Raw genomic sequence first — 17767 nt, 5'->3', positions numbered from 1 at the left:
CCCACACCCTCCACCCGCCAGTGGCTCGGTCCAAGTCACTCCCCATTCTTGTGTCTGTCTCGAGGGTCCTGGAAGGGGAAGGAGTGTCTCACAGACACTCAGGCCTCTACCTACTGCTCCAGCTGCCGCTCAATTCTTGGGCAGCCTCTGTTTCCAGTCTCTGAAGTCTAATGCTGCTGCAGGCACAGGTCTCCAACCGCACATGGAAAAAGTGGACACGTTCCAGACCTCCAAGCCCAGAGCAGCTGTTCGCTCTTCTACTGTCACCTGGAGCGCATTGCCATCTGCTTCATGGTCTCTGATACTCACCTCTTTTTCAGGTAAGAACATCTCCATCCACGTGGCCACCTCTTTTCTGGAGAGGAGGCCAGGGACAGAGAAGTTTGGGAGAAGAAAGGAGCCTCATGCAAGATGGTGGAGAACGTGATCAGACGGCGAAACTGATCCCCAAGTAATGCTCTGGGGAGGTGCTGAAGAAGACATTCAGCAGAGAGAGACTAGTATTCAACGTGAAGATTTTCTCTGAGCTGTGCTACAGTATGAGTCTCTCTCCATCTCTCCAAGCAAACCTTCAGTAAAGCTTGCTGTCTCCAGCTCTTTGGCAGGAGAACTGAAGTTCGAAGGACCACGTGTGGCCAGAGGTCGGGGGTGCAGTGAGGGGAAGCATCACCTGACCTAAGAAGGCAGCCGGCTGGCAAAGTGACCTAGATTTCAGTGGAAGCCAGAGCGGAGGAGGGCAGTAACTACGAAAGTGTAATCTTGGGGAGATCATCAGATTGGCCACAGGATATGGGATGGGGAAGGCTGGAACAAGCACTTTTTAAATTAAAGGAGTGGAAAAGTATAGATACATGTACATGTATAACTGAATCACTTTTCTGTCCACCTGAAACTAGCACAACATTGTTAATCAACTGTACTCCAATATAAAATAAAAAGTTAAATAAATAAATTAATTAATTAAAGGAATGAATGCCCCCAAAACGGATGTGGATCACCTAGGAAACAGTTACACTACTGAGTGTCATCGGGCCCTTTCCTTCCAGGACACGAAGCGCAAGAGGGTGAGAGAGATTAGGTTGAGCTGAGGTCAGGAAAAGCCACTGCTACCTGCCTGCATCGAGCCCTGAGGACCCCCTTCGTCACTCCCCGAAATCCAGCTTCTGCCCCTGTCTGTCAGGCATGTGTGTGTCTGAACACTAAGTCTGGATAAAGTTCAAATTCCCTTTCATGGGACTCCAGGGCACAAAAATTACCAGTGATATTGAAAAATCCCTGACCCCTAAGAAGGCTTGGAACACACAGGGAGGATCCTCACGGGGAGCCACCACATCCTGACGCCTGCAGAGAGCTGAGTCTCAGCTGAGCTGCAGCCGAGAGACACGGGCACAAGAGAACTTGGGATCACTTAGCTGCCACCGTGCAAGCAGGAAGAGATCCTGGCCTTTCCTGTTTTTAGAAGTTCTCCTTTCTCCCCAGCCCCAGCCCACTGCCAGCCAGCACACACAGATGTTTCAAGGGAATGACTGAGCCTACCTTGGTGAAGAATGTTGACAGGTGCAAACGTGGACAGCGGGTTAGGTCACGCCATGCCCAGCTTCCTCGGCCCAGGCTTACAGCTCATCCTTTACCCGCAAGCCCCCAAATCTGTCACCATACCACTCTTGGTCTGCAGGCTCTTCCCTAGTCTCCAAGAGTCCTCAGCCTTTGGAGGGTATAAGAATTACCTGGGGCGATGGTCAAGGATGCAGATTCCGGGCCCTGGGCACGGCTAGGGTTTTGAGGCTGTGGATGCCGTGGGAGAAGCCCAGCTCCAGTACTTGGTCTTGGTTATCCTCCAAGCTCCCCGCCCTCCAGGGCCTTCTGGAGCCATTCATTTTTCCTTCTACATGGCCTTTGGATCCTTAAATTCCCTTCAGCTTCATCCTTTCTACTGCTGGTATATTATTGTTTTAATCGTCACCTATTTCATCAATTTAGCCAAGGGCCCTCATTTTTAGTTTTCCTGATCCCTTCATTTTTCTTTTCTAATACCCTCTTCTAGTTCCTCATAATTCTGCCCTTCCTCCTGCTTCCTCGCTCCACTTAACCTTCTAGAAAAAAAAATCACCTTTGTAATAGTCCCCTTAATATAGACCAAAAAGACCAAAACAAAACACAATTACATTTTAAGGGAAACTTCTCTTTATTATCATTAGAATGTTTAAAATACCAAAGACCTCACATTTATATAGTTAACCAGAGACCTATAGGCCAGAAAGGAGCAGTGACAAACAATCTACTTCAAAATTCTTGCTGTGGCCAAATCATGTTCTCTGTCAATGAGCGCCACTCTCAATTTCTTGCTGCGTGCGAGCTTCCTCTAGTTGTGGCGAGCAGCAGTTACTCTTCATTGCAGTGCGCGGGCTTCTCATTGCAGTGGCCTCTCTTTGTTGCAGAGCATGGGCTCCAGGCGCGCAGGCTTCAGTAGTTGTGGCACGTGGGCTCAGTAGTTGTGGCTCGCCGGCTCTAGGGCGCAGGTTCAGTAGTTGTGGCGCATGGGCTTTAGTTGCTCCGCGGCATGTGGGATCTTCCCGGACCAGGGCTTGAACCCGTGTCCCCTGCATTGGCAGGCGGATTCGTAACCACTGTGCCACTAGGGAAGTCCCTGAAATGAAACTTCATTCAGTGGAAGGATTCTGCTCTAGCCGTTCAATAGTTAACAGTTAATAATAAAAGGCTTCTACTTTAGCAGTTTGATAGTCAACCACATGCTTTATTTCACATGAAAAATGAGATGCTTTGAAGATTTATATTTACTAACTGGGTGTGTGGGGGGGAAGTAAGTGCTTAAAATATATTGTAATTGCAGGAACAAAAATCATTTCTAGGTATACAATTGAAGTTTTAGGTTCAAATCTCTTTTTACTCATTCAAATCCTTTTGGTAAGTGTCGGAAAGCTTTAAAGGCAAGGAGAGCAGAATAATGAACGGAACCATTTAAAGCCCGATGAGACAGGTAATGAATGATACTTGAATCATTTAATGGTTTGGTTTTCAGTATATCTTCTACAAATGAGGTGTTGGGTAGTAGTGCTTAAATTCGGCTTCTTTAATAAAGAGCTATGCATACTCTTATAGATAAGAGGAAAAAGCAATGGATCTAATCTCCACTCTGGATAAAGCAGCCGCCGCAGAACCCCCTAACCGGTGCGGTATGACTGCCACCTAGTGGCGGCATATCCTCACCACAGGAGTCCGGCCCAGTGGAGGTGAAGGAGAGGGGGGGCCCCGACAGCTCCCCAATGGCAGGGCTGATCTGCAAGTTAAAGCACCCGGTAACTAGAATAAAGTTATATTTTCTAACATGTCAACTCTTACAGCTTCTATCTTAAGGTCTATTTTAAGAAATATACTTTTATTGATTCAGTTTCAAAAAGAGTTATATAAGGACATGAAACCTTGGTTTTCACTTGAGAGTTTATCTTTATTCCATGCAGGCTCCAAATGGACAAATAATATATATCATATATGTGTGTGTGTGTGTTTGCATATCATATATAAAATATAAATTTGTATGAATTTAATTCTAGCCCAGAAAGCATTTTGTGACTTAAAAACACTGAAGTTTGCTGGCTTTTGAATCACTGGAATCAGTAAGGAAAGAACCGTGAGCTAAGTCAGATTCACTCAGCTCCACCACTGACCAGCTGCCGGACCTCAGACAAGTACTTTATTATGTTCCAACCCATTTGCCCAACGTGTTAAACAGGGGAGTTGAAATAGATTCTCTCTAAGATGCTCTCCATGAAAAGTTCTAAGACCTCTCCTGTTGATTAATTTCCACCCTAAGGGGGACCAAACATTTTGAAATTATAGCTGAGCTACTCCATTCCCTCTGCACTCCCCATTGCCACTCCCACAGTATTATGGGTGATTTCAAGGCTGACCCATTTTCATAACCTGGTTCTGCCCTGGAGCCTCCAGAGGAGCTAGAATATCTCAGAAATATCTCAGCTGGCCAGCTGGTCAAATAATTTTTGCTCTTTGCTATTTGCCCCTATTAGTACAGCAATCTTTTCAAATGAACTCAGACCAAGACAAAAAGTATTAAAATAAGGCCCACAAGATCTAAAGGTGTGTAACCTGACATAGTTTCACTTTGTTGAGGTAGCAGCTAATTTTTGCAAGCTGGAAAACAAAAGCTGGTGTGTTTGAGGTTTCACTTCAGTCCGTGCTTTCACTATTCAGCAATCAGTGCAAAGACAGTTAAGCATGACCTTTCCATACAGACGGTGCCACCCTTCACCAGCTCAAAGAGCACCTGTCCCGTTAACCCTCGAAGGCAGATGTTTGCTTATTTTTGAGACCTAGTCTGTTAAAATGGCAGAGAGCGCTGAAGTAAGGACTTTGCAGAAGGGAACATAATATCACTTAATCTGCTTGCACTACTTGAGAACAAAGTCATACTGCCGTTCTAGGAAATTAGTAGGAGACACATAAAACAAAGCACTCTTCTTAAACCACATGTACACGAGCTTTCTTAAAATTATTACAAACACCGCTCTATTTGAAGGCATATTGATCACAGCGATAAGAGGTGTTCTGTTGAATGCAATGGTCCCCAGCTTCAACACAAAGCATAATGCGTACTGCTTGTGGGCAGGAGAGCTTCGGCAACCCTGCAGGATTGTTCCAGAAAGTCCGAATATCTCAAAGTTTAAAGGAATCTTAAAAGCGATTTCCTCCAAATACAAGAATCCTTGTATCAGTAGCTACAAAGGCAGGGTAAATGAGGGGGTGAGAGCAGTCCAACCCCAAGGATAGCCAGTAAGAAATGAGAAACAATGATAAACCCCATGAGAAGTCAGCCTGCTTTTGTTATCACAAGACACCAGCAATTCCGAACGACCTCAGTGATAAGATGCTCCTTTGGGCAGGGGTAGGCCATCCCCACTCCCCAGACCCACCCTACCCCATCCCCTGCTTTCTACCCTATCTGGCCTCTGATTTAATGTTAGGTGACTAAGAGCACACTCCTTTCTAATTTTTAAAAAAGAGGTTTTCTACTTCATATCTCCTAATTATCAAAGTGATATTTTATATCTTAGAAGATACACCAACAATAATAAGAAGGATTTAAGAAATTGTCGGGCTTCCCTGGTGGTGCAGTTGTTGAGAGTCTGCCTGCCGATGCAGGGGACATGGGTTCGTGCCCCGGTCTGGGAAGATCCCACATGCCGCGGAGCGGCTGGGCCCGTGAACCATGGCCGCTGAGCCTGCGCGTCTGGAGCCTGTGCGCCACAGCGGGAGAGGCCACAGCAGTGAGAGGTCCCAGTACCAGAAAAAAAAAAAAAAAAAAAAAGTCATGCAGTGTCACCTCTACCCCAGGCCTAGCTGACACCTCCACTGGGCTGCTTGGTATTTTTCAATGACTAAAATTTACCTTTATGAACTATTTCCTGAGCGTCTGAGAGCCCATACCTTGGGTCTGCTGATGCTGTTTTTTCAGAATTTTAAATCACCGAGGAAACCATATTATCTGTAGGAATGCTTAGGAAAGTAAAATCCAACGTGTTTATATCCTTCCTTTCCCCTTCAGAGAAAATCCTTTCATTTGTTTCTGGTTTTCTGCTCTCCTGAGAGAGGAAGGGGTTAGAGTGAAGTTTATACCTGGAAGTTGGCGAGTTATAGCCACATACAGACAGCTTTATCCAATAAAGAAGCTAGGACTGGTTATCTAGACGAGAGAAGAAAACGAAATAGGGTCCCGGTTAATTCAAGACAACCAATTGCCTTGACCTTTGATACTGTAGTAAGTGATCACATAATTGTGGCAGAGAGCACAGAAGTGGCAGCTTGAAATAAAACTCCAGCTGACATACTTTTAAAAGCAATATGGCAGCTGTGAGCTTGCCACACAATTAGGAGGAGAGCTGGAAGACTTCCCTTTGGAAAGCCGGCCTGCAGCTGAAAAACAATGGTGAGTTCTTTCTTCCTCTGCTGTTCCTCTGTTCCAATTTAATATGAAATGATAATTTCTTCTTTTTCATGGGTGGGGAGAACAGCCAGTGGGAAACAGAGTAAGGGTCCCTCAACCCCAAGCTATGGTAACCTCAGTCCATGGTAATCCCAAGCCATGGTTTCCCTTTACAGAATGTATCCTTTCTTTCCCACCAATATCAATGATGGAGAAGAGATCATGCTTATGTAACAGTTAACAGTTAACCAACCAAAGGAGCTAAAGGACCATCCCTTCTGTGCTGTGAAGAGCATGAGTAGAGTTGCCATTGCCAGGTAAGCAGGTGTGAAGCAACGCTGTGATATTTGAGCTTTCTGTAGAGACGAATAAATTAGGAAAAGATTTAAAAGGGTCTTCAACCCGGAGGAATGGATAAGGAAGATGAGGTACGTATATACAATGGAGTATTAGCCATAAAAAAGAACAAAATAATGCCATTTGCAGTGACATAGGTGGACCTAGAGTTTGTCATACTGAGTAAAGTAAGTCAGACAGAGAAAGACAACATGTAATATCGTTTATATGTAGAATCTAAAAAAAGGGTACAAATGAACCTATTTACAAAACAGAAACAGAGTCACAGATGTAGAAAACAAACTTATGGTTACCAAGGGAGAAAGAAGGAAAGGGATAAACTGGGACATCGGGATTGACATATATACATTACTATACATAAAATAGATAACTAATAAGGACCTACTGTATAGCACAGGGAACTCTACTCAATACTCTGTAATGGCCTATATGGGAAAAGAATCTTAAAAAGAGTGGATATATGTATATATATAACTGATTCACTTTGCTGCACACCTGAAACTAGCACAACATTGTAAATCAACTATACTCCAATAAAAATTAATTTTAAAAAATTTTAAGAAGAAAAACTTTCTTGAACAATTATAAGAAAAAAAACCACATGGAACTATTTCTTTTGAAAAAGTTCTTCTTAGAGTAGTCACAAATGTTAGAAATTCAAATCTGGGGAATTCCCTGGCAGTCCAGTGCTTAGTACTTGGTGCTTTCACTGCTGGGGCCCAGGTTCAATCCCTGGTCAGGGAACTAAGATCCTGAAAGCTGCGTGGTATGGCCAAAAAAAGAAAAAAAGAAAAAGAAAAGAAAATTCAAATCTGAACAAAATAGCTCTCCCTGAATCCTCTTTATGAGAAAATTGATGATTTGAGTGTGATAGTCATCCCGACGATGATTATCTTGATAACATTTATAACATTTCTTGAAAAAAAAATATTTTTCCAACAAAAAATAAGATGTTCCAAAATTGTTAAAACGCTCGATTGTTTGTGCCCATTTCTATGTGCAATACAGTGTGGAAAGAATTCAGTTCCATGAACAAGCATCATTGAAAAGAGAATAATGAAATAAATAAGAAGTGAACTATGTGCTTTTAAAAAATATTCTTTGTGCTTGTTTGCAAAGTGTTTGAAAGCAAAAGTAGCAGTTTCTTTAATTAAAAGAAATTATGCAGCATGTGACCAATCTAATATAAAAAATATTACCAAATATTTTATGACTGTCCAGCATTTTATTGAAACCATCTAGTAATTCTGCGGCAACTGGTTCCCCTATGATGCTGAAAGCATGCAGACTTAGTGGAGCAGAGGGATGGGAGGGGTCCTGGGGAACACAGAATAAGTGACAAAAAGAAAGAATGACATCAAAGGAAAGGACAACAGATGGGATAGCAAAATGAGAAAGGGAGGGGACAGGAAGATTGAAAAGGGGATGAGGGTCATACAGAGTGAAGTAAGTCAGAAAGAGAAAAACAAATACCGTATGCTGACACATATATATGGAATCTAAAAAAAAAAAAAAAAGAAGATTCTGAAGAACCTAGGGGCAGGACAGGAATAAAGATGCAGATGTAGAGAATGGACTTGAGGACAGGGGGAGGGGGAAGGGTAAGCTGGGACGAAGTGAGATAGCGGCATGGACATATATACACTACCAAATGTCAAATAGATAGCTAGTGGGAAGCAGCCACATAGAACAGAGAGGTCAGCTCGGTGCTTTGTGACCACCTAGAGGGGTGGGATAGGGAGGGTGGGAGGGAGACGCAAAGAGGGAGGAGATATGGGGATATATGTATGCATATGGCTGATTCACTTTGTTAAACAGCAGGAACTAACACAACATTGTAAAGCAGTTTAAAAAAGTAAAAAATAAAAATATGTTTTAAAAAGAAAGAAAAGGGGATGAGGGTTGTCTTAGTAAATTCTGCTACTTTCCTAAAAAAAAAAGTTAAGCAGAAGAACAACCCGAATTTGCTTAAAGAGGAACGGAATAGATACTAAAACCCTGAACAAAGAGCTGTAGAAAGGGAACAAGAACTCTGCCCGGCTCTCCCCCATCTCTGCTGTGTTCCCATTCAGCACCTCCCTGGCCAGGACTGGCCTCTGCTGCAAGTGGACACTGTGCTTCTCTCCGAACAAACTGTAGCCAAGAGAATTTAAGTGTTGATGTACCATAACGAGAGCCCAGTCTCCACTCAGGAATCTCTCCCTGGCAGTCAGAGTAAGCCAGGGTCTCACACATCACTGGCAAACAGATCATAGGGAAGGGCTGTAAGAAAAGCTGGAATAATGCCAGGTGCTGACCAGCCTCTCCTCTTGGAAGAGCTCTGCTATCTTGGTTTCCTATAAAGCAGTCTCCTCAAACTTTAACTCGCACAGGAGTCAACTTGGGGATCTTGTTTAAATGCAAATACTGGTTCAGAGGTGCTGGGATGAACCCAAATTCTGCATTCTAACAAGCTCCTGGGGACCCTGCTGGTCCTCAAGACGCACTGGGAGAAGTGAGTTATAGAGCACCCAGGTGAACCCTGAGTGAGTCAGGTGTGACAAGAGGATGGCAGGTTACATACCCAGAGAACACAGGAAGCAACATATGTTCTTTGTTCATTCATTACGGTACTTTGTCCAATTCCCCAGCATTCAGAGTGATGACAGTTTCCCTTCTGGACTTTTTGGCAGCTGGCATTCTCTACACATGAGTCTGGACCCACAGCAATACCAGCTGTGAATAAGCCCAGGGAAGGAAGTAGAACTCGAAGACTCCAGGAGTTCTAACCTGCCCTGTTAGCTGGGCACCCGGCTGGGCCCCCTGCAGCTTTTCCTACCTTCTTCTCACCCAATCTTTCTTCCACGGAGGAACGATAATTGTCTCTGAATCGTGCCAACCTGAATGTCAAGGGTATGCTGGAAAGCTTAGGTGATTGAAGCAGAACTATTGAGAAAGTGCTAAAAACCAGACTTCCTGATGGAAGCTAGTGGCTTGAGTCTGATTTCTTTACCCCTTTGAAAGATGTTCCAGATCCAGAAGCTTCCTCGACGTTCCTTATGTTTGTGTGTGAGACGGAAGGTGTAGGTGATGGAGTGCATCCTGGACAAACCGGAGGCAAATAGCACTAAGGAAAAACTAAGCTTTGGCCTCACGAAGAGAGTTGGAATTAAGAGTCACTCTCAGTTGGAGCAGTTTGATCTTTATTTCCTTTGCCAGAAACTGCGTGCGGCATGATGCAGTGTGGGTGTCCTCAGAGGTGCTACCTAGCTTTGCATGTTTCCTGACGGAGGCAGCACTCCTGCCAGCACCTAAGTGGGGTGTGTCGGTGGGAGGAGTAAGCAGGTTTCACTTCCTTGATGGTTGGAGACTCAGCTACAGCTGGCTTCTCTCTCAGCGGGGAGGGGAGGGCGTGAGGGGCAGCAAAACGTGTCTCTCTCTGCCTCTCACCCAGAGCGCCTCGCAGGGGCTTAGCGGACGCGAGGGGTGCGAATGGGCAGAGCAGAATCTCCAGAAGGGAAAATGAGCATCCAGGATCCTTCAGATCTGTGGAGCAGGTCGGACGGAGAAGCTGAGCTGCTCCAGGACTTGGGGTAAGTGGGCAGGTCCCCTTTTCCAGGTGCTTATTGGGTGAACCTTAACTCCTCACCCCTACGCAAATGCTCATCTTGATGAATGATTCTCTTTAGCACTCTTTCTCTCTGACACCCCAATCTTCTGTCCTTTCCACTTTACTCATCTGTGTCTGTGGGGGCCCAATTCCATTGTGAAAGTATGGACTACCTTTCCACATGTGAAAACAAGTAGGTGGAGAAAATGGGACAAAAAAATCAAATGCTGGACGTTCTTTGAGATTTTAGGGACAGAATTGGGCTGTCGTCGCGGTTGTTGCTGGGTTTCCTTGTTATTGATCTGGTCTATGAATAAATGTGCTATAAAAAGTTCTGAGCTCCAAGCTACTGACAGTAAGAGGGCTGCGCTGCTGGTGAGATAAACAGAAAGCCTAGACCCTACAGTAAGGGAGAGGGACTTTTTCAAAAGAGAACGAACGAGGAAGTGTCTGCAGCAGTGTCCCATGTGTGTTTCTTTCTCCTGACACTGCATTTGTGAGCTCTTGTATGCATGTATGTCTTTTAGGGCAACTTTGAGCCTTTTAAGTACTAACAAGTCAGGAAGAATATAAGCACTCTGCCCCAGACAGGTTACACATTTAGGTAGGAAGAGGCACTTCTTTAAGAAGGGACCAGATGAGACAACTCATCAGGATACTTAATAAAAGAAGCAAATGTTACACAAGAGAGGCGTAGGGGCTTTCCTACAGAAACTGCTCCTTTCCCCTGAAGCACCGGGAATAGCCTGGTGAGGCTGATTTTGACACCTGTGATTCCTAAGAGGCGAGACCTGCACCTGCTGTCTCACTAAATAGCTCTAATCTTCACAAACACTCAAGAGCTGTGATCATCTCCATCTCACAAAGGAAGAAAACAAGCACCAAAGGGATTGAATAACTTGCCTGCGGTCACACATCAGTTACAAATCAGGATTCCAATCTGCCAAGTCTATGTCCTTATCCAGAGAAAAGCTAAAGTAGGGATGAAATCTCTCTGTGTCAAGATTGCAGAGATTGTATTTTGGGGTGTTGTAAGCGTTCTCAATAAGTCCTGTCTTTAGATTTTAAACTTGAGGTCTCAGAATTGAACTTTACCTTCATAAGGTAAATCAAACGCAACAGCTAGACTTTTCATTAAAGTAAACTCCCCTTATGGGGAGTCAGAGCTCCAGGACACCTCTAGCCTTCTAGACCAAATCCCCAAACTGCAGAGGTAAAATGTTCCCTGAGCATCCAAAACGGGTGTCACAGAGTCCAGGCACTAAAGCTGGACCCTGGGCTCTCACTTAGATCCGTATGAAGTTATTAAACTATCATTCTTTATGTGTTTGGTTATGTGGATTCCCAGCCCACGATCAGTAGGAAGCCACAGAGGAGAAGAGAGACAAAGGAAATATTCAGCTCTGGTCCTTTAATTCAACAATCTTTGAGCCTACGCTCTGTGCTTGAGTACCCTTGGCACTCACTTGGATGACAAAGATGAGCTAAACACTGTCTCTTCTCCCCACCTTAGTGCCCGTAGCAGGAAGCAACCTTAGATAAAACCCACTAGGAAACAGAACTGTATCTTCCCTGCATGTGCAGAGATGGACATTCAATTCAACCCAGAAACACCCCAAAAAGGTGCTTTTATGTCCATACTTCACTATTTCAGAAAGTCTGGAAACGTCTTAAACATTGGAAGATGGTTTCTGTAACAGGCAAGCTACAGTGGTCTAGGGAAATTGCTCTACGGTTGTGGTTCTTAACCTTGGCTGTGCACTAGAATTACCCAAGGAGTTTTTTTAAATTCCTGCCCAGGCCACACACCAGACAAATGACATCAGTATCTTGGGGGTGAGCGTTTTCTTTTTAAACTTTCCAAGTGATTTCAGAGCAAGACCAAGGTTGAGAATCACTGCATAGAATAGAAATCCAACAGAAGCACTGAGTAAATGTGCCCTTATTTGTTGGAAATGTACCTGAATCTTAAAGCCGTTAATAGACGTTGACATTTCGTCTGTGGGTTTGGGAGCATTTTGTTTAACAATTTTATTGAGGTATATTTTATAGATCATAGAGCTCACTCATTTCCAGTGTACAATTCAGTAACCTGAGTGCCTTTAAAGAGTGGTACAACCATCACCATAAATCAATTTTAGAACATTTTCATCTCCCCAATAAGAAACCTCAGAAGCATTTTTTAAAATATACTCAGTGGTGTGTTAGTTAATAAACCACCTGGGTGAGGGATAGCCCTGATTCAAGGGTCTGCCTGTTTCCCCGGTATAAATACTCCAATCACAGGCATTTTCAAGCTGCCAAGGGTTTAACAACAAGATTACAAAATTCCTGAGAATTTAATAATGGACTTGAGTTAGTATTTGTGCCTCTAGGACAATCCTGATATACCTCTCATAGGTCATAAGATCTGAGCAAACTTGAAAATGACCTGTTGCCTCTGGCAGAATTCTGAATAAAATGAAACTTCTTCTTTGAACCTCTAGGCTACTGGTTAGGTATAATCTACCCCCAAACTTCTAATTAATTCAGTTTTTAAAACGCTCCTTAAAAACAAAATGATTTAAAGCAGTTGATAGATAAAAAGTGGCTGGTTTTAATGCCTTCATTTTGAAATCATTTTTAATAGTTATCTGAGTAGTTAGGTAGGTTCTTACCTTTGTATTTTTGATAGATACAGACAGACAAGGTGGTGGTTAAATTAAAGAGATGGCATCTTTGTTCTTTGGTCCCATTTTTCTTCAGGTTCTGGCGTCTGTAAGCTCTGCAAATTAAACCCTGCATTGCAGCAAATCCATCCCCTGCCTTTCTAGGACACACACGACTTGCTCAGAAGACATTCTTTCTAAAGTACCTAAATCAAGCAACTCAGATGCATTTCTGTGTCTCACATGCAGAGTATCAGTCTAAAGACACTTAGTTTCCTTCATCCTAAACATATTAATGCTTCCAGAAACAAAGGGGAAATAACACAATTTGCAATGGTTGCTCAGCTTCACGTACACGTTGGCCGAATGGGATGGGGGAGGGAGGGGCAAAGGCTGTGGAGAACGGTCGGTGAGAAGCAGGAGGTGTACTGGGAACAGAAGGCAGGCTGTGTGTGGCCTCCAAAATGAAGCGACGGGGCTGTGAAACAAATAGTGAATATTTGAGGCACCACCTAAGGAACAAACTAGGATAGAATTGCTAATCAGTTAGTAATTGATGATTCCAGCAATTCTTTGATTATAACAAAGGTTCCTACAAAACCATGTCGTTTTGTATGTAACTACAAACTATATAACTACAGACACAAAAGGGATACTGTGAAATAAAAATATCTTAGCATATCTTTAAATATTCAAATTATCTACTCAGACATATTCCTTCAAGCAAGAAATATAATAAATGTTCCCTTTTTTATATATTTTCCCGTCTCAAATTTTATAAGGAAGTGTCTGTGTTTGGCTGTGCTGTCAGAGTCAAGAAAGTAGATTCGAAGCTGTGGATATTTAAGTAAATTAATTAAAAACTAATTTCTCTGCTGCTTCCCATGTAAGAGAAGGTTGGAGCAGATCAGGGATCAGCAAACTTTTTTTGTCAGAAGCCAGGTAATAAATATTTTAGGCTTTGCAGGCTTTATGATTTCTGCTTCAGCTACTCACATCTGTCATTGTCATGCAAAAACAGCCATAGATAACACAGAAACAGATGACCGTGACGGTGTTCAAACAAAATATTATTTAAGGATGCTGAAATTTGAATTTCATACAATTGTCAAGAGTCATAAAATATTCTTCTTCTTTTTTTCCCCTAACCACTTAAAAACGTAAAACCATGCTCGGCTCACAGTCTACACCAAAACGTGTACCCTGGTAGGAACTGGCCCTCACATGGTGGTTTGCTGACAACCCAGGGAATAAGTAACAATCACCAAGGCGAGGTCTTATGAAGAGGCAGACATTTTGCATACAGGAGCTCTGGCCTTCAAAATGTATCTACGTTCCAGCTTTACACATGAGGAGACTCATTAGCAGAGAAATCAAGCTGCTTGGAGTCCCAGAGAATCTGGGTCCCAAGGCCATGCTTATTCCACCAAACCAGGTTGACCTCCTGTTGTGAGGGTCATTGGCCGGCACCAGGTCGTTCACAGAGTTTGGCCTTCACAATAACACCATCAATACAGTAGGATTATACTCATCTTATAGATGCAGAAGGCGACTTCAGATCAGTCAAGTGAACTGTCCAGGTCACAGACCTCATAGGTGGTGCCCTGAGAGTGCCTAGGCGCGTACTCCAGAGCTGACTCTCTCTCCACTGATGGAAGAAGGTACACCTTCTAAGAACGGCAATTTAGTAAGGGTTGGATGCTCACCATGCCCCAGGCACTATTTTAAGCCTTTTGCTTGTATGACTTATTAAATTCACACATCACTGCCAGGGAGTTACTACCACTAGTGACATTTCTGCTCACAAATGAGAAAAATGAAGGACAGAGCTTTTATCACATGCTCAAGATGACACTTTCATAAACCTTCAAATCCAGGAGTTTGGCCCCAGAGCCCACATGCTTCTCCACTAACACAACTTCCTGCTTATTATACCAGCACTGTTAGTGCTAGTGAGAACTGAGAGAAAAAGTAGTTCTGTGATTGCTACCACCAACACATTTTTTTACTAAAAGACATTATTCTTTCACATTCTTCACATAACAGACATGCATATACAAAGCCAGATCAATATCCTAATTCATCAGAACTTTTTTGAATTGTGTGTAGATTCCTTTCTTCGGGGCTAGGCAAATCGAATAGGCTAAGAAGAGCATAGTAAATTCAAGGCTTTAAAGGAAGCTGTTTACAGAGCTGATACCAAGTAGAGCAAAAAAGCTTGTTCCTCTTCTGGGCACAATTCCGTAATCTTGGACTCTAAAAATGGAAGGTGATTCTCTTGTGGCCGAGCGAGAGTATGTAACTAGTGTACAGTTTGATCTTGCTTGGACTCAAGCGAATTTCCTCTTCAGTTGTTGTGTTTCTGTTCCTCTATGGGTAACCGTGACTTCCTTCTACTTACATGTGGAGATCTGGCCACACACCTTCTCCACATCGAGTGGGGTCACTTTGTTTCATTCATTCTCTTTTCCATTTATTCAGACCTATCTGTTGAGTGATGACATTATGCAAGGCGGTGTGGGAGTTACAGTAAGAAGAAGTGGTTGTCCCCTCAAGGAGTTTACAGTGCAGAGGACAGAGAATGCACGAGTGGGTGGAGTTAGAACGCAGGATAGAGGGACTGAGGGTCATTGCAGTGTCTACATAAAGAACACAGCAGATGGCAAGAAAGGAGGAGATCATTGGATGTGGAGAAGATGGCCTTGGAACCCGTAGGATTTTTGTCAGTTGAAGGCAGAGAAGAAGACATTTTCTAAAGAGAAAATGGCATGAATAAAGCAGTAAAAGTGGCAAAACATATGAATATTCAGAAAATAAAAAGTGTCCACATGGACTCAGACCCTCCCAGTCCCTGGGACCCAGCAGTAACTCATCGTTCAGTCTTGCTCTGGTCTTTACCTCTCAGAGTGCCCACCTTCAGCTACATTCTATGAGAAAGCTTCCACCTGGCTTTCCTCTTCTAGTTTCTAGTGTCATAACCATACACTTAGCCTGTTTTTTTTGTTTTTTTTTTTAAGCCTGGGTTAATTTCTTGCTCCCACCAACTCCTCTCAATGATCCTGTCAACTAGGATAAATTCCTAGTCTGAGCCCCCATGCTCTGGCTACTCCTCCCTGAGGTGGACCTGTCTGAACCCAACCACAGTTCACATAGCCAAGTCTTGGCTGTCACTCGGTCACCTACAGATTCCCTGTGGTCTTGCTTCCCCAACTACTAGTGCCTGCTCCTGTTATCTGTTGTTAGACTTTCTTTGCTCAAAAATATTTAAGTTTTGGGCTTCCCTGGTGGCACAGTGGTTGAGAGTCCACCTGCCGATGCAGGGGACACGGGTTTGTGCCCCGGTCTGGGAAGATCCCACATGCCGCGGAGCGGCTGGGCCCGTGAGCCATGGTCGCTGAGCCTGCGCATCCGGAGCCTGTGCTCCGCAACGGGAGAGGCCACAACAGTGAGAGGCCCGCGTACCGCAAAAAAAAAAAAAAAAAAAAAAATTTAAAAAGCCTAAAGGCAACAACTTAATTTGTTTTGATAAAAGTATAGCTATGTAAGAGAATGTTGCTTTTTAGAGACACATGCTGAATTACTTAAGATTAAAGTGCTATGATATCTGTAACTTACTTTTAAAACATTCATCCAAAAATATATGAAGGAAATCTGGCAAAAAGTTAAAAATTATTCCACCTAAAATATGGGTATTATTTAAATGTGGGTATTATTTATACTCAGTTTTCTACTTTCTTGTATATTTGGAATTATTTATAATAAACACTTTAATAATAAAACGTATTAATTATTGAAAATTTGGTGAATAAAGAAAAGCACCAAAAATGTCAGCCCTGTACCACCACCCAAAATGACATATTGCTCAACTTCTCTCCAGTCTTTAAAAAATATTTTTCTGTAAACACATACACACACACACACACACACATGCACGTGCACATAGATTGAATTGCGCTCGTACCATGCATATAATTTTGCTCTCACTTTCTGGTAGCATATATTTTCATCATCTACTTCTTGTTCGTTCTCAAAGCAGGTTCCGGGTCTGGTCTTTCCCAGGCCATCCTGTTTCCCTGTATTAAAATTTGAATATTTAGATTGATCCAAATTCCGGAAGGCCTTAAATAGATTGAGTTTGGACTTTGGTCAAACATCATTTGACAATATATAATCATTGAATGTTTATAGGAACGTGGAACTACATGGTCATCGTGGGTTTTTTTTAAGGTAGATTAATCTGGTAGTTGAGCATGATCAATAGTAATGAGTCCAGAGACAATAAAGCTAATGAGTGAGAGAGTTTACAGATTGGTGTATAAGAAGCTAGAGCGAGGACCTGGGAATAGTAAGGAAGGAACAGGGGTGGAAGCCAGTAATTCTACTGAGCTAAAAACATAAGTGATTCACAATCAAATAAGAATGAGTTCTGCTTTTGTATAGTTTTTCAAAATGGCATCAAAGCAGTTTTGAAAATCTTAATGGCACGAAATTCTTCTAATTCATCCATGGTTTGCTTTCTCATTGTAAATATCTAAAGTTGCCTGGGTCTCATGTGATTGCTCATACGATTCTGACTCCCCACCAGCTGAGTCTGTACTTTGGGTTAATTCTCTACATAATCTTAGAATCATTTTCTAGATGTCAATCCTAAAGCCCTAAGAGGTTTGGCCACCTGATCTAGGCTGAGCACAGTGCACTCTTTTTGACAGTGATCTCCTTAGGGGCAGGGCAGTAGGTTACACGTATTTGTCTATTCCATCCAAGCTCAGCACTTGACAAAGAGCAGATGTCTAAATATATGAATTGTCCCAAGTTGGGTCAAAGCCAAGACCAGAACTCAAGGTCGCTGACTTCAGCCCACCACACCAACACTGGTGACGTACTTGTATTTATTACCCTCAGACTCACTCAGTCCTCTTAACAAAAGTTTTTACTGCTGGGACAAATTGACATTGGTTAGAGGCAGCATCTGAGCAATGGAATAGACAGGAGATAACTAATGAAACAAAGATCTTTTTTTTACATCCCCCAAAGTTTGGGACTTTTTCCTAGAGTTATAGCTTCCTGAAAGTGACCTTCTCTGTCTCCTGTCCCAACCCACAATGGTAGGTTGTCAATGGCAACTACAGTCCAAAGACAATTACCCTGAAGCAGCATTTTATGATGTATATAGGATGCAAGAGTAACCACAGTAAGTGCAGAGTCAAGCTTGAT

At 43.0% G+C, this 17767-nt stretch overlaps 1 protein-coding gene and 1 long non-coding RNA gene across 4 annotated transcripts in view; one reads left to right on the top strand and one right to left on the bottom strand.

Moving 5' to 3' along the window:
* Positions 1–2161: 2161 nt before the first annotated feature.
* Positions 2162–16580, bottom strand: LOC149749232 (uncharacterized). The gene is made up of 2 exons (XR_016393408.1): positions 12563–16580; positions 2162–2647 (listed from the first exon to the last, which is right to left on the bottom strand). It is a non-coding gene; the product is annotated as an uncharacterized LOC149749232 (long non-coding RNA).
* DAPP1 (dual adaptor of phosphotyrosine and 3-phosphoinositides 1) overlaps positions 9676–17767 on the top strand; it is a 60024-nt gene continuing 51932 nt past the window's right edge. For 2 of the 3 annotated variants that reach the window (XM_089912449.1, XM_022582424.3), the window contains exon 1: positions 9676–9888. In XM_089912449.1, the coding sequence (XP_089768575.1) occupies positions 9788–9888 (101 nt within the window). In that variant the 5' untranslated portion in view covers positions 9676–9787. The remainder of the gene's footprint in view (positions 9889–17767) is intronic. The other variant, XM_022582423.3, reaches the window with a different exon arrangement.

Source organism: Delphinapterus leucas, chromosome 5, assembly GCF_059928025.1.
Source record: "Delphinapterus leucas isolate spDelLeu-1000000601 "Yukka" chromosome 5, BTC_Dleu_Yukka2, whole genome shotgun sequence".
Classification (NCBI taxonomy): Eukaryota; Metazoa; Chordata; class Mammalia; order Artiodactyla; family Monodontidae; genus Delphinapterus; species Delphinapterus leucas.
This window is presented reverse-complemented; position numbering and strand designations above follow the sequence as displayed.